Source organism: Chionomys nivalis, chromosome 6 (assembly GCF_950005125.1).
Source record: "Chionomys nivalis chromosome 6, mChiNiv1.1, whole genome shotgun sequence".
Lineage (NCBI taxonomy): Eukaryota > Metazoa > Chordata > Mammalia > Rodentia > Cricetidae > Chionomys > Chionomys nivalis.
Genome location: NC_080091.1, coordinates 36,983,390 through 37,009,290, shown reverse-complemented (window position 1 = coordinate 37,009,290; position 25,901 = coordinate 36,983,390). Strand labels below are relative to the sequence as shown.

Below are 25,901 nucleotides of genomic sequence, written 5' to 3'. Positions count from 1 at the left end.
TCCCTCCTTCCCTCTCTCCCTCTTTCTCTCTCTTTCCTCCTTCCTTCCTTCTTTCTTTTTTTCCTTTTTTCTTTCTTTCTTAATCAGTTGTCCTCCCCAGGAGTCTGTTTTCAATCCTCTCCTCTATTCACAGTTCTCTTGGATAATCTCACGTCTTCTCACAGCTTCAGTTATAGCCTGTAGAAGACTTCAATCTCCAACTTATGTTCTCTGCCTACACTTTGAATATCTGGACATCTGTTCCTATATTGCTTTGTAGACCCTGAAATTCAATTTATCTCTGCTACTCTAAGAATGGTGCCCAGTTTCATTCCTAGACAAGTAAATCATTTATTCCAGTTACCAGGTTTTGAATTTCATTCATCTTTGACTTTCCTCCCTCTATCATATGCCATATCTAAACCACCAAACTGTCTCTTTTTATAAACAATTTTTAAAAGCATGAAAAGAAGCAAGAAAAGTTCTCTTTGTGCTATGTGTATGCTCCTGTGTGTGCAGGGACACACATGTAGTTATACAACCATGTATGTACACATGCATGTGGGCACCAAAGGCTACCCTTAAGGTATTTTTTTTGTTATTTTTACAGGGTCTTTTACTGTCCTGGGATTCACTAATTAGGTGAATCCCAGTAAGCACCAGGGACCACCTGTCTCCACCTCCCCAGTGCTGAGATTACAAGTGTGCACAATGCCTAGGATCAAACTCAGGCCCTCATGCTTGCAGAATGTAAAGTTACAGGCCCTAGTAACTTGAGAGTGGCTTGAGAGTAGATTGGTAAGAGGGAGGCGGTGTGATGAAGAGGTTAAGGGTACAGACTCTGCATCCCAACAGCCTGGTCCAAATCATTATTGTGTTACTACCATGATTTATGATTTGAGCAGAGGTCAGCAACCTTGTATAGTTGATGTCCAGATAGTGAATATTTTAGGTTCTGCAGTTAATTCTCTCCCTGCAATATAAAAGAAGATGCAGACACCGTAAATAGGTAATTGTGTTACAATAAAACTCTACTGCTAATAAATTGTTGCAGGTACCTGATTCTGCATTGATCCGTCTCTCTTGTACCTCAATCCTTTTATCTGTAAATAGGTGTAATACTAAAACCTACTTTATAGAGGATTAAATAGACTAAAGTCTATAAAATGCTTCTATGGTCCCTATTTCAATCATTTATTGCTTTGGTTTTTGGTTTTGTTGTTACTGTTTTGGTTTGTGTCTGCATGCATGTGTGCATGTGTGTAGTTTTACTTGTTATGTATTACTCTGTTAATTTGTAAAACATCAATTACAAAGCAAGTTCCAGGACAGACAAGGATACACAGAGAAATACTGTCTGGAAAAAAATAGTAAACGAAGAAAACCAAAAGAGAATGTATGTACTCTAATGGAATTTACAACCCAGGTGGAGAGAGAGAAAAGACTTGGACTAAAAGAGCAAAGACTGGGTTTCAAATGAACAGATAGACACTAAAGGTTGCACACGAGACAAGAGGAGCAGAGGCTGCACATGCAAGACAGGAGCAGTGGTTTACCTGAGTAGGAAAGCTGTGGGCAAGTGAGACTACACTGGGCCCTACAGACAAGGCAAAGACGAGGAATGCTACTAGTACAGGCAAGGGGCAGAAGTATTGTAGTCATATCAGGGGCATGACTATCAGATCAGGATAACCAATGCTGAGTGTTTAAGAAGGGTAGATATGGGAGAGAATCAAACAGAAGTCAAGATGCCCCAAATCTAGGACACTATACTAAAAAAGCTGTATTTAATCTTTAGAGCAACAGTACATCCATGAAAGTTTGATAATAATTTTCATTTTTAATTAAATATTTTTTAATTCTGTCTTCGGGACTACCAGAAATATTTTAGCTGAGCCTTGCCAAGATTATAAACGGCAAAGTACTAGTCCTAAAAAGCTCACAAAGTTCTTTTTAAGAGCAAGTCATCCCTAGAACATTTTGTTAAAAGAAAATCTCCAAATAATACAATGTATTTGGTTAAGTTAGGGAAATTCCAAAATGTAGCGACAGAATAAGCTCTCTGAGCTGTTACTAGAATGAGACTACACTAATGTATGTCATCAGAACTTTAGAAATAAACACGCTAGAATTTCTGTTTCCAGGCCAGCAAAATTGTTCCTTGTATAAGGGCACCACACTTGGTGGCCTTAGCTCCATCCCCAGGACCAACAAAGTGGAAAGAAATTCACTGATGCAAGCCGGCAACTGATCTATGCAAGCACACATGGCACACTGCTCACTCTCTTTACTCAATTTCTTAGTTAGGGTTTCTACTTCTGTGATGAAACACCATGACCAAATCCAACATGGGGAGGAAAGGGTTTACTTGTCTTATGCTTCCAAATCACTCTTCATCACTGAAAGAAATCAGGACAGGAACTCAAGCAGGGCAGGATCCTGGAAGCAGGAGTTGATGCAGGTCATGGAGGGATGATGCTTACTGGCTTGTTCCTTGTGGCTTGCTCAGCCTGCTTTCTTATAGAACCTCCCTATCAAACACTAAATAAGAAAATGTCTACTAATTAAGGTCTGCTTACAGCCCAATCTTACAGAAGTGTTTTCTTTTCTTCTTCTCCTTATTCCCTCCAATCTCCTCCTTTATTATTTTTCAAGACAGAGTTCCCTTCTGCAGTTCTGCTTGTGCTAAAACTTATCCACCTTGCTCTGCCTCCAGAGTGCTGAGATTAAAGGCGTGTGCCACTACCACCCAGTTAGAGAGGCATTTTAAATTTTTTTAAAAAAAAATTTATATACTAGTCCCAGTTCCACCTCCCCACTTCTTCCACCCCCACCTCCCCCTATCCCACCTCCATCCACTCCTCAGAGGATACGGTAAGGCCTCCCTTGGGGAGTAACAAAGTCTGGTATACCAAGGTGAGGCAGGAACAAGCCCCTTCCCCACATATCTGGGCTGAGCAAGGTATCCCTCCACAGGGAATGAGGTCCAAAAAGTCACTTCATGCACCCAGGGTAAGTTCTGGTCCCACTGTCAGGGCCCTCCCCCAACAGATCAAGCCAAATAACTGTCACCCACATTCAGAGGGCTTAGTTTAATCCTATGCAGGATCCCTGGGTGTCAGGGTCCATGAGCTCCCACTAGCTCAGATCAGCTGTCTCTGTGGTTTTCCCAGTCATGATCCCTCTCTTCTACTAAGCTCTAGGACCTGGCCCCAGTGCTTGGCTATGGCTCACTGCATCTGCTTCCAGTTACTGGATATAGGTTCTGTGATAACAATTAGGATAGTTACTAATCTGATTATAGGGGAAGGCCAGTTCAGGTACCTCCCCATTACTTTTAGGAGTCTTAGCTGGGGTCATCCTTGTGGATTCCTGGGAATTTCTCTAGCACCTGGTTTCTCCCTAATCCCATAATGGCTCCCTCTATCAAGATATTTCTTTCATTGCTTCCCCTCTCCATCCCTCCCCCACCTCGGCCATGTTGAGCCCTCCCCATCTCCTATCCTCTCCCTTCTACTCCCCTTCCCAGGTGACACAGATCTTAACTATTTCCCTTTTTACCTAGCCTCTCTGGGGTTGTGTATTGTAGTCTGGTTTACACTGTGCTTCATGTCCAATGTCCACTTATGACTACATACCATGTTTGTCTTTCTTGGTCTGGGTTACCTCACTCAGAGTGCTTTTTGCTAGTTCCATCCTTTTGCCTGCAAATTTAAAGATGTCATTGTTTTTTACTGCTGAGTAATATGCCATTGTGTAAATGTACCACATCTTCCTCATCCATCCTTGGTTGAGGGGCATCTAGGTTGTTTCCAGGTCCTGGCTACTACGAATAATGCTGCTATGAACATAGTTGAGCAAATGTATTTGTGGTATCAGTGAGCATCCTTTGGGTATATGTCCAAGAGTGGTATTGCTGGATATTAAGATTGATTCCCAGTTTTCTGAGAAACCTGCCATACTGATTTCCAAAGTGGCTGTACAAGCTAGCACTCCCACTAGAAGTAGAGGAGTGTTTCTTACTCCATAACCTCTTCAGCATAAGCTATCATTGCTGTTTTTGATCTTAGCCATTCTGAAAAGTGTAAGATGGTATCTCAGAGTCATTTTGATCGCATTTCCCTGATGGCTAAGGATTTTGAACATTTCTTTAAGTGCTTCTCAGCCATTTTAGATTTCTCTGTTGTGAATCTGTACCCCATTTTTGAATTGGATTATTTGGTATTTTGATGTCTAGTTTCTTGAGGTCTTTATATGTTTTGGAGATCAGTCCTCTGTCTGATGTGGGGTTGGTGAAGATCCTTTCCCATTCTGTAGGCTGCCATTTTGTCTTATTGACCATGTCCTTTGCCTTACAGAAGTTTCTAAGTTTCAGGAAGTCCCATTTATTAATTGTTCTCAGTGTCTGTGCCCATTTGTTCAATGGCTACTTCCCACTTTCTCTTCTATCAGGTTTAGTGTAATTAGATTTATGTTGAGGTCTTTGGTCTGTTTGAACTTGAGTTTTGTGTATGAGGATAGATATTGATCTATTTGAATTCTTCTACGTTTCTTTTTTTAATATTTATTTATTATGTATACAATATTCTGTCTGTGTGTATGTCTGCAGGCCAGAAGAGGGCACCAGACCTCATTACAGATGGTTGTGAGCCACCATGTGGTTGCTGGGAATTTAACTCAGGACCTTCGGAAGAGCAGGCAATGCTCTTAACCACTGAGCCATCTCTCTAGTCCGAATTCTTCTACATTTCAACAACCAGTTATGTCAGCACCATGGGTTGAAGATGCTTTCTTTTTTTCCATTGTATAATTTTGGTTTGTCAAAAATCAGGTGTTCATAGGTGTATGGATTAACATCAGGGTATTCAACTTGATTCCATTGATCCACGTTGTCAGTTTTTATGCCAATACCAAACTGTTTTTATTACTATAGCTCTATAGTAGAGACTGAAGTCAGGGATGGTGATACCTCCAAAAGTTCCTTTATTGTACAGCTTTTTTTTTTTTTTGGCTATACTGGGGTTTTTCTTTTTCCATATAAAGTTGAGTATTGCTCTTTAGAGATCTGTGAAGAATTGTGTAAGGATTTTGATGGGTATTGCACTGAATCTGTAGATTGCTTTTGGTAAGACTGTCATTTTTATTCTGTTGATCCTACCTATCCATAAGCATGGTAGATTTTTCTGATATCTTCTTCAATTTCTTTCTTTAAATACTTAAAATTCTTCTCATACAGGTCTTTCACTTATTTGGTTAGAGTTAATCCAAGACATTTTATGTTATTTGTGGCTATTGTAAAGGGTGATGTTTTTCTGATTTCTTTCTCAGACGATTTATCATTTTTATATAGGAGGGCTACTGATTTTTTTTTTTAGTTAATCTTGTATCCTACCACATTACTGAAGGTGTTTATCAGCTGTAGGAGTTCCCTGGCAGAGTTTTGGGGGTCACTTATGTACATTACCATATCATCTGCAAATATCAATGTTTGACTCTTCCTTCCCAATTTGTATTCCCTTAATATCTTTTTGATGCCTTATTGCTCTAGCTAGAACTTTCAGTACTATATTGAATAGAAATGGAGAGATTAGACAACCTTGTCTTATTCCTGATTTTAATGGAATCACTTTGCATTTCTCTCCACTTAATCTGATGTCGGCAGTTGGCTTGTTGTATATTACTTTTATTATGTTTAGGTATGTTCCTTGTATACTTGATCTCTCCAAGACCTTTATCATGAAGGAGTGTTGGATTTTATTGAAGGCTTTTTCAGCATCTAATAGGTGACCATGTGGATTTTCTTTTATCTTTCAGTTTATTTACATGGTGGATAACATGGACCAATTTTCATATGTCAAACCATCCTTGCATCTCTGGGATGAAGCCTTCTTGATCATGGTGGATGATTTTTTTGATGTGTTCTTGGATTCTGTTTGCCAGTATTTTTGCATCAATGTTCATGAGGAAGATTAGTCTGTAATTCTTCCTTAATTGTGTCTTTGTGTGGTTTTGATATCATGGTAACTGTTGCCTCATAAAAAGAGTTTGACAATGTTCCTTCTGTTTCTATTCTGTGGAACAATTTGAGGAGTATTGGTATTAGACTCTCTTTGAAATTCTGGTAGAATTCTGTGCTGAAACTATCTGGCTCTGAGGTTTTTTTGGTTGGGAGACTTCTATTTCCTTAGGAGCTATAAGTCTATTTAAATTGATTATCTGGTCTTGATTTAATTTTGGTATGTGATACCTATCCAGAAAATTGTCCTTTTTATTTTATTTTTCCATTGGTTTTGAAGCATGACCTAATGATTCTCTGGATTTCCTCAGTGTTTATTGTTATATTGCCTTTTCATTTCTGATTTTACTAATTTGGATATTCTCTTTCTGCCTTTTGGTTAGTTTGGATAAGGGTTTGTCTATCTTTCTGATTTTCTCAAAGAACTGATTTTTTGTATTGTTCTTTTTGTTTCTATGTTACTGATTTCAGCCCTCAATTTGATTATTTCCCGGTCTCTACATCTCTTGGGTGAGTTTGCTTCTTTTTGTTCTAGAGCTTCCAGGTGTGCTGGTAAGTTGCTAGTGTGAGCTTTCTCCACGTTCTTTGTGTAGGCACTTTGTGCTATGAACTTTCTGCTTAGCACTGCTTTCATGGTATCCAATAAGTTAGGGTATGTTGTACTTTCATTTTCATTGAATTCTAGAAGTCTTTATTTTTTCTTTGACACAGTAATGATTCAGTTGAGCATTATTCAATTTCCATGAGTTTGTAGACTTTCCGCAGTTAGTGTTGTTGTTGAATTCTATCTTTAAGCCATGATGATCTGATAAGATACAGGGGTTATTCCAGTTTTTTTTTTTTTAATCTGTTGAGGTTTGCTTTCTTACTGTGTATGTGGTCAATTTTAGAGAAGGTTCCATGAGGTGCTGAGAAGCTGAGAAGAAAGTATAATCTTTTATGTTTGGGTGGAATGGTCTATAGACAACTATTAAGTCCATTTAAGTCATAACATCTGTTAGTTCCCCTCCACCCCCCTCCGCCTTTTTTGTTTTTTTGTTTGTTTTGTTTTGTTTTTCGAGATAGGGTTTTTCTTTGTAGCTTTGGAACCTGTCCTGGTACTTGCTCTGCAGCCCAGGCTGGCATTGAATTCACAGGGATCCACCTGCCTCTGCCTCCTGAGTGCTGGGATTAAAGGCATGTGCCACCACTGCCCAACAAATTTCCTTATTTCTCTGTTAAGTTTCTGTGTGGCTGACTTGTCCATTGGTAGGAGTAGGGTGTTGAAGTCTCCCACTATTAGTGTGTGGGTTTTGATGTGTGATTTAAGCTTTAGTAATATTTCTAAATGTGGGTACCCTTGTATTTGGTGCATAGATGTTCAGAATTGAGACTTTAAGGATTTTTCCTGTGATGAATATAAAATGTCTTTCTCTAATCTCTTTTGATTAATTTTAGTTTGAAGTCTACTTTGTTAGATATTAGGATAGCTACACCAGCTAGTTTCTTAGGTCCATTTTCTCAACCTTTTACTCTGAGGTAATGTCTGTCTTTGAGGTTGAGGTGTGTTTCTTATATGCGGAAGGATAGATTCTGGTTTTTGTACCCATTCTGTTAGCCTGTGTTCTTTTAGAGGTGAATTGAGTCCATTGATAGTAAGAGATATTAATGACCAGTGATTGTTAATTCCTGTTACTTTTGGTTTTGGTGGTGGTGATGATAGTGTGTGTGTGTGTGTATGTTTCCTTTCTTCGGGGTTTGCTAGTGTGAGGTTTTATATTGCCTGTGTTTTCCTTGGGTTGGAATTTTTCTTCTAGTACTTTCTGTAGGTCTGGATTTGTAGATAAGTATTATTTAAATCTGATTTTGTCATGGAATATCTTGCTTTCTCCATCTTGGTGATTGATGGTAAAAAGCTTTGCTGGGTATAGTAGTCTGGGTTGGCATCCATGGTCTCTTAGGGTTTGCAGAACCTTCTGCCTGTTCAGGACCTTCTGGCTTTCAGAGTTTCCATTGAGAGGTTGGGTATAATTCTGATAGGTCTGCCTTTATATGTTACTTAGCCTTTTCCTTTTATTCTGTATGTTTACAGTGTTTTAGTATATGGAGAGAGGACTTTTTTTTTTTTTTAGTCATCTATTTGATGTTCTGTAAGCTTCTTATACCTTCATAGGCGTATCCTTTAGATTGGAAAATTTTTCTTCTATGATTTTACTCAACATATTTTCTGTGCCTCTGAGCTGGAATTCTTCTTCTTCTATCCCTATTATTCTTAGGTTTTTCTTTTTATGGTACCCCAGATTTCCTGGATGTTTTGTGTTAAGAATTTGTTGTGGTTTTTTTTTTTTGTTTGTTTTTTTTTTTTTTCTCCGAGACAGGGTTTCTCTGTGGTTTTGGAGCCTGTCCTGGAACTAGCTCTTGTAGACCAGGCTAGTCTCGAACTCACAGAGATCCGCCTGCCTCTGCCTCCTGAGTCCTGGGATTAAAGGCGTGCGCCACCACCGCCCGGCAGAATTTGTTGTTTTTAACATTTTCCTTGACCAATGAATCTGTTTCCTCTATCCTATCTTCAATGCCTGAGATTCTCTCTTCCATCTCTTGCATTCTGTTGGTTCTGCTTGCATCTGTAGTTCCTGTTCATTTATCCACCAGATTTTCCATTTCCAGAATTCCCTCAGTTTGTGTTTAGAGGCATTTTCTTAATTGAGGCTCCCTACTCTCTAATGACTCTAACATATTAAGTTGACATAATAACCAGTACACATAAAAATAAATACAATATAAATAGGCATGTGCACACATGCACAATAAATAAAATTAATAAATAAATTAATGTAATAAACCCTCTTTCAAGTTCTTCAATGTGGTGATTTAAATGAGACTGCCCTTATAGGATCACGTTTGAAATCTTTGTTCCTAGTGGAAGGAGTTACATCATTGAGGGTGTGCTGCGAGGTTTCAAAAACCTATGGTCATTCCCAGTTAGAGTGCATCTCTCTCTCTCTGTCTCATACTTATTGATCAGAATGTAAGCTTGTAGTATGAATAATAAAACCCAGAGACAAATATTGGGGTTCAAGCTTAAGATCAGCTTAAGATCAGAAAAGTAAAGCAGCCAACCTTTTACCTCTACCAAATATTCAGATCCTGTCTCCACAAATCCTCAGATTCCACAATCCACTGAGTTCCTGTCTCTTCCCCTTTATATTCCTCTCTCCGCCCAGCCATATTGCTCATGTCTCCACCTCCCTAGTACTGGGATTAGAGGTGTGTGACTCCCCAACACTGGGATTAAAGGTGTGAACCACCACCTTTGGATCTGTTTCTGGATCAATTCTGTGTAACCTAGGGTAGCCTTAAACTCACAGAGATCAATATGTCTCTGTCTCCTGAGTCCTGCGATTAAAGGTGCTGCCATCATTCCCTGGCCTCTAGTGGCTTAGCTTTGCATGATCCTCAGGCAAGCTTTATTTATTAAAATACAAATAAAATATCACTACATAAGCTCTTAGCTACTGCTCCAGTGCCACACCTGCCTACTGATATGCTCCCAGCCATGAGGGTCACAGACTCATCCTCTGAAACTGTAAGCCCCCACTAAACTCTTCGTTCTATAAGCTGCCCTGGTCATGGTATCTTATCATGGCAATAGAAAAGTAACATTCATCAAATTAAAATTTATTTAATCTAATTTGGGGGAGCTCTGCACAGTATTTTTAAATTAAAAAGACTTTAGAACTCATTTAACTAAATGTACATATGTCATAGGCACTAAAGGGAATTCTAGAAAACTAGAGATTTACCGTATCATAAAGTTGGCAAGTTACTACTGTCCTTTTACTATATTATACAGCTCAACAGCTGGACTTCTAATAATTCTAATAAAGTTAATTAGAAGTAGTTACTACCCACAAACATCTTCAGACAAAAAAGAACTTCCAAAAAGTATACATGCATAAGTACACATAGAGACAAATGGACAAGACACACACTCACACCTTCTGTACATTCTAGATGTGATTTTGTCACATGTAAGAATGTATCTTCTTTAGTAGTCTATATAATGACAATGAGTTATCACTTTATGTTTTTGACAAATCACATTATATTCAGTGATTAGTTTAAAAGTATTTTAATTGATGCCAGGCATGGTTATTCACACCTGTAATCTAGCAGAAGGACTATGAGCTCATACCCAACCTGAACTACATAGTGAACTTTGACTATGTACTGTATTTCTAAATAGTAAAAACAAAATTGGGGGTTTTGAACCTATAGATCCTGAGAAGTTAGGGTTTCAAGTTATTGGGTAATAACTGACATGGAATGCACATAATAACTCACTAAAAACACTCCAAAATGGCAAAGTGATAGGAATAACTCATTTGTGAAGCTAAATAATTTGAAAGTATAAAGACATTAAATATAGGTAGTAAAAAGTCATTTGTAGTAAGAAAGACCAATAGCTGGAAAAGCCTCTGCAATTTTGTTACTCCAGGGATATTTCCCTTTACCTAAGCTAGTCTGATAGTTTAAATGTTACTGGTGATGTTTTTGTAAATATCTAATATATGAAAATACTATACTTTGAAACAGAAAGCATTATCATGTTTTGGTAGTAAAGCATGTTGCTGCTGACAATTTAACTACTAAGTTGTGTGACCTAGAGCTGGTTATTTTACTTTTCCAAGCTTCAGGTTCTTCTTTCTCTTTCTCTCTCTTTCTCTCTTTCTTTTCTTCTTCTTTTTTTTTTTTTTTTTTTTTTTTTTTTTTTTTTTTTTTTTTTGAGACAGGGTTTCTCTGTGTAGCCTTGGCTGTCCTGGAACTCAGTCTGTAGACCAGGCTGGCCTCGAACTCAGAAATCCGCCTGCCTCTGCCTCCTGAGTGCTGGGACTAAAAGTGTGTGCTATCACTGCCCTGCTCAGTTTATTCCTTTCTGAGAGATTTAATTGAATAATAACATAATGCCCTTGGCACAATGCCCAGCACATAGTTAAGTGCTGAATAAATATTGACTTCTGTAGTTATTATCATTGTTTGTAGTATGAGATAACAGAACCACACTGTCACTTGAAATTTACTGGGAAAAGCACTTCATGTAACCCAAACAAAGGTACAGTTGAAGCAAAAAAGTCAATTTGTTTAATTTAGAGTGAGAAAAACGCCTGCCATGCTGACTGCAGTTTACACACCCAGCTCAACGTCTCCCCCAGGAGGGAGTACACATTTAAGAAGCTAGATGAGATTAGGTGTTGCCGTGGGGAGTACACTGGAGCAAAGCCAGAAAGATTACTGCTTGTTTTAAGCCTGATTTCTCCTTCAACTCCAAACTTTTTTTCTCTCTCTCTCCCCTATAATTTAATATTCCTTGAAACAAGTCTATATTCACTCTTCTAATCAAACAAACCTTCTGACCTGGCACTGAGTACAAAATAAAGCATCAGTTCTTCAGCCTAGATTTTAAGATCCAAATTAATCTGTTCCCCAATTTCCTGTTCCATTTTGTTTCCATCTCCTGGCCAACATGAGAGTTTTACTACAGAAAAAGCAGCTTTCCCTAAAACATGCCATGCTTATTTATTATGAGCCAAGGCATAGGCTATGTTTCCTCAAGAAATTCTCTCTCCTCTATGAGCTTTTTCATCATTTCAGAGTATACAAAATCCCTAAATTGCTACAGTCGGAATTACTGTATTCTTTTATGGGTTCTGAGGTAGAGACAGCATCTCAATCTGGCTTAAGGTGACCTAGAACTCACTATGGTCTCAAGTAAAACTGGTCTCAAGCTTGCAACAATTCTCCTGGGGTCTCTCATTCTTCTTCACATATATGTAAATATTTATGCATATATGTATATTAGCTTAATTACATGAATCTTATTTTTCTTAATCAGATTACAAACTTCTAAGATAAAGATCATTTTTGTGTCTTTTCACAAAACAATATATTATTACATATATAGTATATATTGAACCTAAATAAAGAAATGATGAATTAATGACTGTTCTGGGATACGCTAAATCAGCCTGGGTATATCCAGCAACTGGCCTGACATAAATCATAAATGTCCCCCACAATTGAAGACATGGTCATCAACCTGTTGTGCTACTGATGGTAGAACTTTTAAGAGGTAGAATCTAATGAAAAGACATTAGATTATCAAGTGAGTCTCCTCCCACTCCCACCCCATTCCTGGCCACCACGGGTGTGCCACCTTGCTCTACTGTATTTTCCGCTGCATGTCCCCATGTTGTTCTGCTTTGATACTGAGTCAAAAACAATAGAATCAACTTCTCAAACTGTGAGCCAAAATAAACCCTTCTTCCTCTTAAGTTTATTATTTCATATGCTGTCACCACACAGGAAGTGACTAACACATTCTCCCCCAGATTCTTAGCATCAAAGCTTCTCACAGTGCTCTCCTATTTAGTTCTGAAAATTACATCACAAGTTTCCTAATTGCTTCAGGAAGCAGATGTCTAATGAAGGACCATTCTCTTTAAACATCTCTTTGTTTCTGATTCCTTTTACTCTAGTAAACATGAAATAAGCACCCAGTAAGTCATTTTGTAATTGGTCTTAATTTTCCAAATATCCCCCTGTCCATTAGGCATTAAAATGTAGACATATTTTCCCAGGGTATTATGTCCCAATTAACTGATAAAACCACTGCTAATGAAATTTTAAATTAAGTAACTCACTAAGTGGTTATTGATTTTCTTTTAATTCTTAACAAATACCTTAGATGCTTCTAGTGTTCTGGTGTTGTGAGCGAGCTGAGCAGTAGTCATCGTGAGAGTGAGTCAGGATTCTTTCAACAATTCTAACCTGTTAAAAAATTAATTAGAGATTTGGCCTAACATAATACTTCCTATCTTGTCTTTCCAAAGATGAAACTGATTTTAAAATCAAAACTTAAAGTCAAGTTTAAGGATAGACTGTTTCTCAGACTTTCCTGTTTCAAGAGAAATTTACCAAGCTCAATTTTGAAAACACAAAGGAAGAATGAAGCTGGAATAGTTCTACCTGTCCCTATTAAAAATTATAAAAATCTGAATTAGGAAAATTCTTATTTTGAATTTTCCAAATGAGAGCTATATAAATCAACTATAACTTGGCAAGTAATTTTAACAATCATTTAAGTTTTCACTACAAGCTTTTTCTAAATCTGGTATGACGTCTCTGTATTAATTTTTCAACCACCCCAAAAAACTATAAGATAATCTATTTATTCATAAACACATTCTCAGAAGAAAGTCCCCTAAAGATGCAATATATCTCATTTATCTTTGTTATTCCCTCAAAGAGTAATTGTCTTCTTGTGCACAGCAGGGCTCAAAAACATTTCTTAGACTAACTTCTTATTTGTTTACAAACTCAAAACCTATTCAAAAAAAATGAAATTAACAGGTGTTGGTGAAGAGGTGGAGAATTAAAGTCTTTATGCATTGCTGGTTCAGATGTAAAGCAACCCAGAACACAGTATGAAGTTCTTCAGATTCTTAAATAAATTACCCTAGTATGCAGCATTATCATTTCTAAGTATATAGCCGAAAGAAATAAACAAGGAAGGGAAGAAGCAGTGAGGGTCTCAAATACATGTTCATCGACTCTCCTAGCAGCATTCTTCATACAGTCAAAAGTCAATCAATAGACAAATGGACAAACAGTCAGGGGCAGTGTGGCATGTAGGCCCAGCGACACTGGAAGCTAAGGCAATCAGCTCAGTCTAGGAGTTTAAGGTCAGCCTAGATAACATTGCAAGTCCTCATCTTTTTAAAAAAGGGGGGCATGGGGTGGGGAATAGATGAATGAATAAACAAAAATGTGATATATATATATATGGTATATATATGGGTTACTCAATCTACAGAAAAGGATAAAATTACATGCCACAATGGAACCTTGCAAACACAATACTATGTTTAAAAAAATAGCCGGGCGGTGGTGGCGCACGCCTTTAATCCCAGCACTTGGGAGGCAGAGGCAGGTGAATCTCTGTGAGTTCGAGACCAGCCTGGTCTACAAGAGCTAGCTCCAGGACAGGCTCCAAAGTCACAGAGAAACCCTGTCTCGAAAAACCAAAATAAATAAATAAAAATAAATAAATAAATAAATAAATAAAAGTAAAGCCAGGTACAGAAGAACAAATATATGATATCACATATGAGTACCTACAATAAATTAAGCAAAAATGCAAACAAAAAGTACAAAGCTCTGAGGTTATTAGAGCTGGGGTGGGGATAGAGCGGTGGAATTCAATAGGACAGAGGGTTCTATTCACTACAATGAAATATTTTGGAAATGATAAATGGTTGGCGTTTGTCACATGACAGCTGAGCATTGCTAGATTGTACACTGAGAATGGCTCACATGATTAATTAAACATTATGCATAATAGATCACAATTAAAAAGTTGATGAAGTTGGGGGGGACCCAAATTTATACTCAAAGACTAAATCATCATTTTAAAAAGTTTTAAAAGCTATGAATTAAAAGTGTATTTTTCAGTGGAATTTTTTTTAAAGTAAATCTATTTTCTTTCTGAAGATCTTAATTTTATTTCAATTTGGGTCTTATTTGTAATAACCCATTTAAAGAAATTCCACTCTGGCTCACCCAGGACTGTTACCTGTTATATTAGCAATTAAGGCAAGACTCTGGAAGATTTTTACAAATAAGAGGTTAGAATTATTTGAAGACAGTGCCACAAGGTGGTGATAGAGACTATAAGCAGATACTATTTAATTTCTCTTAAATTATTTCTTCAAAACAACACTAGGTGACACTATTACAATATTTTTATATGAGTTGAAATCTACCCGATGGTTCTTGAGTAGTCCTTAAAGGTTGCTCTCTTTTGTTGTCTTCAGAATGTAACTGTCAAGTCTAACCCAACACAACTATTTCCTCCCTTACATTTTAAGAAATAAGGAAGGCAGGCTTGAGAGAAGACCCAGCATTTAAGGGCACACTGGCTGCTCTTTCAGAGGACTGGGGTTCAATTCCCAGAAGCCACACAGTGACTCACAACCATCTAAAATGTCATGTAGGCATACATGGAAATAGAGCACTCATGTACATAAATAAATATATCTTTTTTAAAAAGAAAGAAGGAAGGAAAAGAAAGGTAGGTACAAGGGCTTAAGTTCCAGTTCTAACCCATTAGAATATAACCTCCTAAAGAGGAAGCAATAGATATGAATAATGTTTTTTTTTAATCACTTTTTACATTGGTAGAATTTTAGACAATTTCTGTAAGATCATAATATATTTCTCATGGCATGTCTAGAGAATCAAGACTTAAAAACAGCCATTAGTCAATTAGACCACCATGCACTATTTATTATGCACCCGTATTTTTAGAATATATGGATGGCCCAGATTAAATTAAAATCACTGAAAACTAATACATACAGGGCTGTTTCATCTAAGAAATGATTAAAGATATTTGTAAAACAAGCAAAATTCAGTTTGATGGAACACAAATGGATATGTAAGAAAAGTAGAAATAGACTTTGGAATTAAGAAATCTGTGTTCAAATTTGGATTCTACTACCTAAATTTGTATAACTCTGGCTAAATTAATTCCTCTGCAATCTAATTTCTTTTTTGTAAACATAAACATAGATCCACTTTTCAGTCTTATTCAGCATGCATCTGTAGTAGAAACGTAGGACAGGGGTTAAGTACCTGAACTTTCCAAACCCTCAGTGTGCAATTCACTATGTAACCTTGGATAAGATATATGCCTCAATTTTTCCATCTGCACATTAAAAATGGAACAGTGACTATTTCACAGTTATTTCAAGATTAAATTTATTAAATTAATGTTACTTGAAACACTTTTTATATACGCTTCATTAAACATAACAAAGCATGCTTGCTTTAAAAACAACAGAACAAAACACCTACTAGTCTAAGGCATTAGCCTCCGGCTGGTGTTTCTCCAGACCAGCAGTTCCCTCCCGCTGTCCTCCCATCTTTCCTCAAGCTTCTGTCCTAGCGTCTTCTATTTTTTCATTTCTAAATATATCCTCTGACCAAACAAATATACTCACATTATATCAATCACTATTTCAATTCTAATGATTTTTATATGTATATGCCCAACCCAGGTCACTCTGGGAGTTACTGACCTACAATTCTGTCCATTAGACAAATCCCCACTTTGATGTCCTTAGCACATCCAAATGTGAATTCTTGCCCCTCAAACCTCTTTCCTACCGAATGACATCATGAAACACTTAATAATTCAATCTGAAAATGTATGACTTAACTCTGCCTTCTTTTCTTATTTCTTTGTTCAATCAACTTAGTAGTTCTCAAATGTATCAACTACTCACTTTCTCCACATTGTTGTCAGCTTCTGGGGGGGGTCCTTCTTTTGTGGTTAGTGTTGATGCTGCTACTGCTGTTGTTGGGGGCTTTTTTATATATAATTTATTTAATGTGCACTGGTGTGAGAGTATCATTTCCCCCAAAAACTGAAGTTACAGACAGTTGTGATCTGCCATGTGGGTGCTGGGAATTGAACCTGGCTCCTCTGGAAGAGCAGTCAGTGCTCTTAACCACTGAGCCATCTCTCCAGCCCCCTACTGTTGTTTTTGTAGGCTCTCACTACATGGCCCCAACTTCCTGGAACTTGCTATGCAGCCCAGACAGCCTTGAACTTGAGGTGGTTCTGCTGCCTCCACTTCTCAAGTGCTGGGATTACAAGTGTGTGCCACCATGCTGGGCCTGACATTTCTACTTCAGCTCCTACCTGAATTCCTCCAACAACCCATCTACCCATTGCTGCACTCTGCCATCTCTGTTGTCTCATACTACAGCCAGACTTTTCTAATCACAACCTTGATTATATATTATTTCCAAACTACAGTCCTTACATAGCTCTCCCACTGTCCTCAGAAAAACTCTTCACCATGGTTAAGATCTGCCTGCCTCATGCCTCCCCAACCTCGTCAGTCATTTCCCTTGTGCTTCTGTGTCTATAGTTAACCTCTACTCTCTCTGACTTTCAGGCTTTCACAATGTTCTCCTGGTCAGAAACATCCTCTTCTACTTCAAAACTTATCTACTGATGATGGTTTAGTTTCCCAAGGAACAACACCCTGATTTCCATTACCACCTCCGCCAAGTGCTTGGTATTTTTAAAGGGTTTTTTGTTTTGGTTTGATTTTTTCGATACAGAGTTTCTCTGTGTGTGTAGCCTTGGCAATCCTGAAACTTGCTTTGTAGGCTAGGCAGGGCTTGAACTCGCAGAGATCACCTGCCTTTGTCCCCCAAATGCTGGGATTAAAGGAATGTGCCACCACAGCCTGGCTTTAAAGGTTTTTAAATGTGCAATTCAAAGGGTTTTAGTGTATTTACCAAGTCATGTAACCATCAACACTAATTCTTCACCTCAAAAAGAAGCCACACATCTGTTAGCGGTTTCCCAGTCTTGCCTTCTATCAGTCCCTGGTAACCACTAAATATACTTGTTTTGCTTTGGAGACAAGGCCTTGCCATGCAACCAAGGCAGGTTTCAAATTCATGATCCTCCTGCCTCAGCCTCCTAAGTGTTGGGATTTCAATCATGTGCCAATATACTTGGATTCTAATCCACTTTTCATGTTTATTGTTTTGTATATACTGGACATTAGTTAAATCACATAATCTTGTGACTTTTATGTCTTGTTTAGATGAATTTTTAATTCTTAGAATCACTGCAGTTCTGCAACAAAATTAGTTACTCAGTATCTCCTGACTCAATGAGGAAACCATAGGAACAGAAAGAGCTTGGGCCAAACGGCTAGAGAGATGGCACAGCAGTGAAGAGGTACTTATTGCTCAGCCGTGAGTTTAAATCCTAACTTTAGGCTCACACAACGGCATGCTGTAACTCCAGCTCCAAGTAGTCCTTCTGCCCTCTTCCAGCTTCCATGGACATCCAAACACACATGTGCACATAAACTCATAAAGATCCATGCACATATACACAAAATAAATATTTTAGAAAAAGAATTAATGTTCCATGAAATTGATAAAATTTTAAGTTAGAGAACATTAAATATAATTTATTTCAAATAGCTATCTTTGTAGATTAGAAAACCAAAATCCCAAGAAATCATTGGTTTACCCAGAGTCTAAAACACAAGAAGTTGGACACCTAATAACGGAGCACTACAATAGTGACTCCCCAGATGAAATTCTCCTTTGGTTTCACTTCATGCACATGACTTACTCCCTTGTTTCTAAATATTAAAGCCTCTTTCTGGGGTTAGAAGTTTATCTCAAGATAGTAAAAAGACCCAAATGATTTTTCAAAATAGACAAAATCCTTTTAACTTCTAATTACTCTGTTATTGCTGTTTCTCTCTCTTTGAATGACTGTTTTAAGGAGGTCTCCTATCCAAGTTCAACCCAATTAATTTTTGAGCTCACAAGCCCAGAGCCCCCAGGAAGTATGAACTTAAGAGATAATGCTCTCTCAGAGAATACCTGTTTTGTTTTGACTCATTATCTGTGATAATTTGGGTGAGAATGAGAATATCGGCTCCTATAGTTAAATGTTTGGTCCCCAGCTGGTGGAACTCTTTGGGAAGGATCAGGAGATGTGGCCTTGTTGGAGGAGGTGTGTCACTGGGGGCTGGGCTGTCTGAGGTTTCAAATAGTCACGCCATTCCCAGTACTTGCTGTCTTGCTGTCTCATGGGAGCTATTTCACTCTCGTGCACTCGTGCCCTATGCTTCCCTCTCCTCTCTCCCTTCCTCTCCCCATCCCTGCCCCTCCTCTCTCTCCTCCTCCTTCTTTCTCCTCTCCTCCCTCTTCCTCCCCCCATCCTACCTTGTGTTTGTAGAACAAGATATAAGTTCTGACTAGTGTTTCAGTGCCATGCCTGCCTGCCTGCCTGCCTGCTGTAAGGACAGTCTCTTCAAAAATTGGTGCTGGAACACAGGAACAACCACAGGAGTAGTGAGGACAGGACAGAGGAAAAGGATAAAGTGTCAACCCAAATCCCATGCCATATATGAATCTAGATTCCAGTATGTGGGAAAACATAATATTTATCTTTCTGAGTCTGGTTTATTTCACTTAACATAGTGGTCTCCTGTTCCAATTAAAACAACCAAGAGCTATTCATGGTAGAAACTCAAGGTGTACCAGACTAGTTCTCCCTTCTCTCTCCTCTTTGTTTTTAATGTGTGAAATTTTTCACCATCCAGGGTAGAAAACCATGTTACCTGATGCTTCCGGTCCTCCTCCGCTCTGGGCCCCGATTCTACTTCTCCTCAGAGGGCTTTCCACTTCCACGAAATACTTCCAAATCAAGCCTCTCAAGGAAAAAGAGCAAAATACTTCCACATCAAGCCTCTCAAGGAAAAAGAGCAACAGAGAAGTCTCAACACGGAGACCACAGAACCCCACCCAAATGCCTTCCTCCCACGACCCTGGGAGGCTTCGGCCTTCAGGCCTTCACCTCAGGTGTGGACAGCGGAGGCTTGGGCCTTCACCTCGGCTCCTTCGCCTCGGCCTCCTTCGCCTTAGCCAGTGGTTGCAGCCAACGGCTTTTGCTAGGAAAACCCGCCCCTCGGGCTTACGAATAACCAATGACGCTTTCCGGGCAGGGCCGCGGGTCTCTTCAGGGCAACTCTCCAAGGTTCACCCCTCAGGCGGCCCGACTCCACCTCATGAATATGCAAATAAGGCCGGCGATTCCCGCCCACCCTGGTTCTGGGCAGGACGCGTGCTGTGCCCTGAAAAACACGTGGGGGACGCCCAGAGACCGCGTGGGGGCCACGTGAGGGGGCGGGGCATCTGTCGGGTTGGTCCACCAAGGTGAGTGAGTGGCTGCGTGAGTGGCTGCTGCCGGCCAGGATGCCAGACCAGGGTTCCCTGGTGCCCTGGCTGGAGCCGGAAAGGCCTGAACTCCACAGGAGCAGAGCTTTGCAGTCCTGGAGGGCGGCATTGGGATTCTTCTTTATGTTGGTGTTTAACCTTACTTTGCACTTATCTTAACCCAAGACTCCCCAGACCTTTCCTGTCTGCGTACTATGGAACTTTCCAGAACTATCCGAAGTTCCTTAAACCTCTGTGGTGGGATTTCCCAAGGCCGTAAATGAATGAAATACTTGACATTTCTTATTTTATCCCCACGGGAAAGGAAAAAATGAGGTTCTTAAGAACACGGGTTTAAAACATAATGAGTAAACCACCATCTGGGTTAAAATAGTCTGTATTTTCTCAACCTCAGCAGCGGTACCCCTCTCTCCAATCTTGACAATCAAAATGGTTTCTAGATTGCCAGCAGTCCCCTAAGGGGCAAAATCGCATTCAATTCAGTTCTGCTTGGGTCTTTACTTTCCAGAAAAAACCTTTTGTTTTCTTTTTAAGTTCCAACCACAGCCCTTTCCAGTCTCAATATTAATTTGCTTCCTGACTGGACCATTAACCTCCTCTCTCTGTTGGCGTCTTAGTTTGTTCTCTCTTGCTATAATACAGACATCATTACCAAAAGCAACGTGGAGGAAGAAAGGGTGTGTTTCACGGAGCGGGCTTCCACTCTGTCTTGAAATGAAATCAGGAACTCGAGCAGGGCAGGGGCCTAGAGGCAGGATAAGCAGAAAGCACTGCTGTTTCAGCTTGTTTTCTTACACAGCCCAAGACAGCCTACCCAGGGGTGACTCCACAGCCTTGCCCACAGGCCAGTCTCTCAGCTGAAGTTCCCTCCTAGAGAATGATGCTGGCTTCTGTCAATTTGACCAGTGTGTGTGTGTGTGTGTGTACGTGTGTGTGTACGTGTGTGTGTGTATACGTGTGTGTGTACGTGTGTGTACGTGTGTGTGTAACCAGGCCACTATCCTATTGTCATCTATCTTGCAGTCTGCGCTCAGCCAACCACCACCATGATCAAAGACCTTCCTCCTTGCCTTTTCACTAATAGCTGTCTATCATATTCAGTTATTTTTCCTCACTTTTATTATTTTGTTTTCTTCCAAGAACTTAATATGGGTTTCATTTCCTTGTTAACCTGTCCTTTCTATCTAGAATGTGCATGAGATAACAAGTTTCATCAGAGGACCTGTCTTCCAATATTCAGTATAGTCCTTGGCAAATGGTAGGCACTTGGCAGATATTGGTGAGCCAGGGGTTGTGGTGGGTGCCTATAATTCTCAGCCATTTGGAAGGCTGAGGCAGGAGGACTACTCTGAGTAATTTAGTAAGTAAGGTCCTGCCAATAGATAGACGGACGGATGGGCGGGTGGGTGGGAGAGGCAGTGTAGGTATATAGCTCAGTAGAACACCTGCCTCTTCAGCATGCAGCCCTCAGCTAAACCCTCATATCCCCAAAGAAATAAATATTGCACCATCAGTGAGATAACACAGTAACTTGCCCTCTCTTCCTCCTAATCGTGTCGTCAGCATTTCTCTTCTTTCTCACTGCTGGCTCCTTGGAATTCCATTTGGAACGTGAGTGGATGGATAAGCAGCTGTCATGAGTAAAGCCTGCCTGGTGTCCACTGCTGGTAAACTCTTGAGGGGATGTTAATTTTACTTCTTGCATTATGTTCATTGAAGGCGTACAAGTAGATAATTGAATGAACTGATCACCGACTTAAGGAAAAATGTTTAGATAATTAAAATTGGCTGTGCTCGGGGAAGCCTTAGAAACCATTCTCGTCTCCTCCTTTGCTTCACAGATGAGGGTTTAAGTATTTGCTCCTGGTCCTGAGCTTGTTAGGAGAGCAGATTGCAAGCACAACCCTTGGCTCCCGTCTCTCGTTGCAAGGCTTTTTCTTGTCCCTGGCCAAGCCACTTTCTAATTACTTTTCTGTGAGCCCAACCTGCAACTCAAACAGAAATCCCCACCAAGGTGCTTCTTGTCTACCAAAGGCTTGAGCTTGGTGCTCTTAGATCAAGTCCACACTAGGCTAATGACCCAGGGAACCCAAAAGTGGAATATGATACCCTCAATTTTGTGACTTCCACCGACACCTGCTCCTCCTCTTCCTTCTCTTTCCCTTTCCTCTTTTCTCTTCCCTCTCCTCTTCCTTCTCTTCCTGTTCTGCTTCTTCCTTTTTTTTTTAAATTTCCTTTCAGTAATAAAGACTGGAATTTGTCTCTACCAAAGCAAAGTACGTGGTTCATTTTGGGACGGAAGTGTTTACCGCTTTAGAGACTGACCAACATGTAGAAACATCCACATTCTCAGAACTTTTATCATTGTCAGAAATTGGCAGTTGTTTACATTCTGACATCTGGAAGTAAAATGACGTGTGAAACAGATAAAAAGAGAAGTGGGGAGAAATCCTATTTGAGAGGACTTCATGGCCCAACCTTTCTTGTTTAGAGCCCTTTGTATCCTTTGACTCATCCCTCAGTCTCTAGAATCTTGCCCCTTGCATGCTGACGAGGGTTCGTTTGTTTGGTTTTTTTTTTTTTTTTTATATATTTTGGTTGTTGTGGTTTGGGGGAATTGTTTTTTTGTTGTTTGTTTGGTTTTATTTGGTTTTGGTTTTTTGGAGATAGGGTTTCTCTGTGTAGCTCTGACTGTCTTGGAACTCAATCTGTAGACCAGGCTAGCTTTGAATTCAAAGATCCACCTGAGTGCTGGAATTAAAGGCATTAGCAGAATCGCATGGGGTCTTAAAGTCTTCTCCCAAGGCCTGTGATGGCATACTGTATCACAAGAAGAGCAGCTAGTTACCAAAAGGTTGCTACTTAGACCGGGCGAAGCTGCACGTTACATTTAGTTTAATCTGGGGAACCATTTGAGGGCTATCACAATAGACATCATATTGCAGACAAATTATTATTCCAAAGAGGATGGCCCTCTCAGTGTACAGGACCAATACCAAATCCAGAGGGCAGAGGTTAGCCGCCAGATAGGAAGGGGGAGTTATTAACACGTTTGCTTCCAACCTTCATCAGGATGGCTGTCATCACCTCAGCCTCCAGCTCTGCTGCTGGTACTGTCGTGAGTCCTTCCTCTGCAAGCAGGCTGATTAGCTGTGGGGCTGTGGGAGAGGAAGACTCAGACCCTGGGCTGGGAAGTTTAGAGCTTGGTGAGAAAGGGGGAGCTGCAAACACATTAGAAACCCAGAACAGAGTTTGTATATAGTGATGGGGCAGAAGGCTGTGACATGGGGCAAAGAAGGAAAACCTTCCACAGGCGCAGTCCAAATGGCAGAGAAAGGCGTTTTAGGAGAGTATGCGTGTTCCAAATGGCTTCGCAGAGAAAGGCGTTTTAGGAGAGTGCGCACGTTCCCTTTCTTGGGTGATGACTAGCTCACGTCACCCCGACAACAGCAGGCGTTTTACCCCCACTTGAGAACCAAGAGAGAAATGGCATGAGCTCTTCCAAGTGTCGACGGATGGCAGCGTGCTCCCGAAAGCTAAATGAAGCCTCTGCCGTCTCAAGGGTCTCGCTCACTTAGGAGCAGAGCTGAGTGGACAAACCCTTCGTCTGAGTTTTCTTCCTCGACAAGGTTAAGGTGAATGTGGCCCTTCCGTGCCAGCTGTATAGCTTCAAGCACTCTCATTTCTGTTGGGATGTTATTTTATGTTGGTTTCCATGGGAGCATTCAGTGCTGTTGTGGTTTGAATCTTAAATGTTCACTATATACTAAAGGCTTGGTTGCCAGCCTGTCACTGTTGGTAAAACTTTTAGGAGGCAAGGACAGGTGGAAGGGAGGGAGGGAGGGAGGGAGGGAGGGAGGGAGGGAGGGAGGGAGGGAGAGAGGGAGGGAGGGAGGATGGTCACTGTGGGGCGGATTTAGCTCTGCTTCTGCTTCCTTCCTTCCCAGTAGCAGTGAGGTGAGCAGACTGCATGTCCTCACTGTGATGCACTACTTCCCCTCGGGCTGAGAAACAAAAGCGCCAACCAGACAGCTGAAATGATGAGCCCAAGTACGTCCACGAGTTGTTTCTCTCCAGTACTTTAGCCATGGCGCTGGAAAGCTAAAGTGGCCATGTGGCTTATAGAGTCCTCGAGGCTCAGGGTGAGTTTATGAGGTGATTCGGAGTCCTAGGAGTTTTAGCAGTAAAGAAAGAGCAGCAAATTGCTTGTGAGATCTGAAGTTCTGAATGAAACTGACCACATTGTTAGATTACTTGGGATTTCTTTCCTTTAGAGAGAGAGAAAAACGTCAATATAGATATATGTGTGTGTATATATAGAGAGATATGTATGTGTACATCTATATATGTGATTATACATACATATGTATGTGTGATATATATGTGTGTGTATGTGTGTGTGTGTGTATATATATATATATATATATATATATATATATATATATATATATTTACAATTGCCAACTTGGCTGAACTTCTGAACTCTCTTCATCCTCTGGCAGCTAAAGAGAAGCCAATCGATATGAAACAAACCCCCAACTGTAAAGTCTAAACACAAATGCCTGCTCCTTCTGCCTTCACCCTGTCAACCTACAAAACATGGCTTCCTGTGTAAGTGGCAATTTATTGTGGCCTTCATGCCCGCTCAGAGGTGCACATCAACCCCTGCCTCCTTGGGGGCCGATTTCTGACTGGCAGAGCTCTCCATGTGGATTGTCTGCTTCTAGGAAAGCCAAGTTTAATGAGCTGGAACAGGAAGTGACGGGTGCTGAGTGACAAGCTGCTCTGCTGCCTGCTTGAGTGCCCAGGACTAAGAAATGGCAACAAGGCAAACGCTGAGTACTCCAGCATTATAGAAATATTTGGCTACTTGGTTCTGTTTTCCATTGAGTATTAAGTTTTGGGGACATGTAAAACGATGTTATTCTTCTTAATGATCATCACTTAATATGGAAATTTTCAAATAAAAAAAATAGTTTTGAAACTGGCTTTCCAGTTTGAAACCAGGAATAGCACAGGTAACAGAAGATGAGAGCCGGGCGGTGGTGGCGCACGCCTTTAATCCCAGCAGAGGCAGAGGCAGGCGGATCTCTGTGAGTTCGAGGCCAGCCTGGTCTACAAAGGGAGTTCCAGGACAGACTCCAAAGCTACAGAGAAACCCTGTCTCGAAAAACCAAAAAAAAAAAAAAAAAAAAAAAAAAGAGAAGATGAGAGTTACCAAAAAGTGGCTTAGAGCTCCAGTGAGGCCATATTGCAGCCTCAGCCCTGGGAGATTTCTTTTTCTTTCCTTAATTCACTCTTAACAGGTGATAATTAAATTTATAGTCTCCGATTGAGAGAGTCTGTAATTTAAGATGTAAAATTCTTAAGATCGCAGCAGAGACAGAACATAATCATGCAAGAAATGTGAAGCAGGCTCCTTAAAGATCCTCTCTGATTAGAGAAACGACATTAGTTCCTCACTGCCAGGAAGAAAGCTAAACAGCTGGAACTATGAGCCCTTACAGGCAAATTACCGACTTCACGTTCGAGTGGGAGGAAAAGGTTGTGACAAAGGCGTTGTTCGGATGTTTGCTGGATGGGCAGTCATCTTCCCGGAAAGCTGGTGGGTGCCCTATTCTTAGTGTTCGCGTGTGTGCGTGTGTGAGTGTGTTCACGTGAGTGCCCTTGTGTGTAGATGTATGCAGAGACCAGGGGTCCATCTCAGGTGTTGTCCATTCCTCAGGACACCTCCCTTGTTTACTCAGACAAGGTCTCTCATTGGTCTGGGACTCTCTGGTTAGGCTAGGCTGGCCAGCAAGCCCCAGGGACCTGCCTGTCTCTGCTCTCCAACATTGGGGTTACAGGCATACAGTGTCACACCTGATTTTTTTATGTGGGTTCTTGGGGTTGGAACTGGGGTGCTTGTGTGGCAGTCGCCTTACTGACTGGGCTATCTTCCCAATCCCAAGAACTGTGCTTTCAAATGTGCCAGGGACTTGTTAGCGCCACATCTGCCAGTACTCAGCGTGGAAGGCTGTGCTGTGGCAAGACGGGGACTCGGAGGAGAGCTCTGCTTTCTTACGAGGAGTGCCTAGACATG

At 40.3% G+C, this 25,901-nt stretch overlaps 1 protein-coding gene across 1 annotated transcript in view; it reads right to left on the bottom strand.

Moving 5' to 3' along the window:
• Window positions 1–12,765, bottom strand: part of Hormad2 (HORMA domain containing 2) — a 93,048-nt gene extending 80,283 nt beyond the window's left edge. Inside the window, exon 1 of the mRNA XM_057772859.1 lies at window positions 12,715–12,765. Within this exon, the coding sequence (XP_057628842.1) occupies window positions 12,715–12,765 (51 nt within the window). The remainder of the gene's footprint in view (window positions 1–12,714) is intronic.
• Between the last annotated feature and the right edge of the window lie 13,136 nt (window positions 12,766–25,901).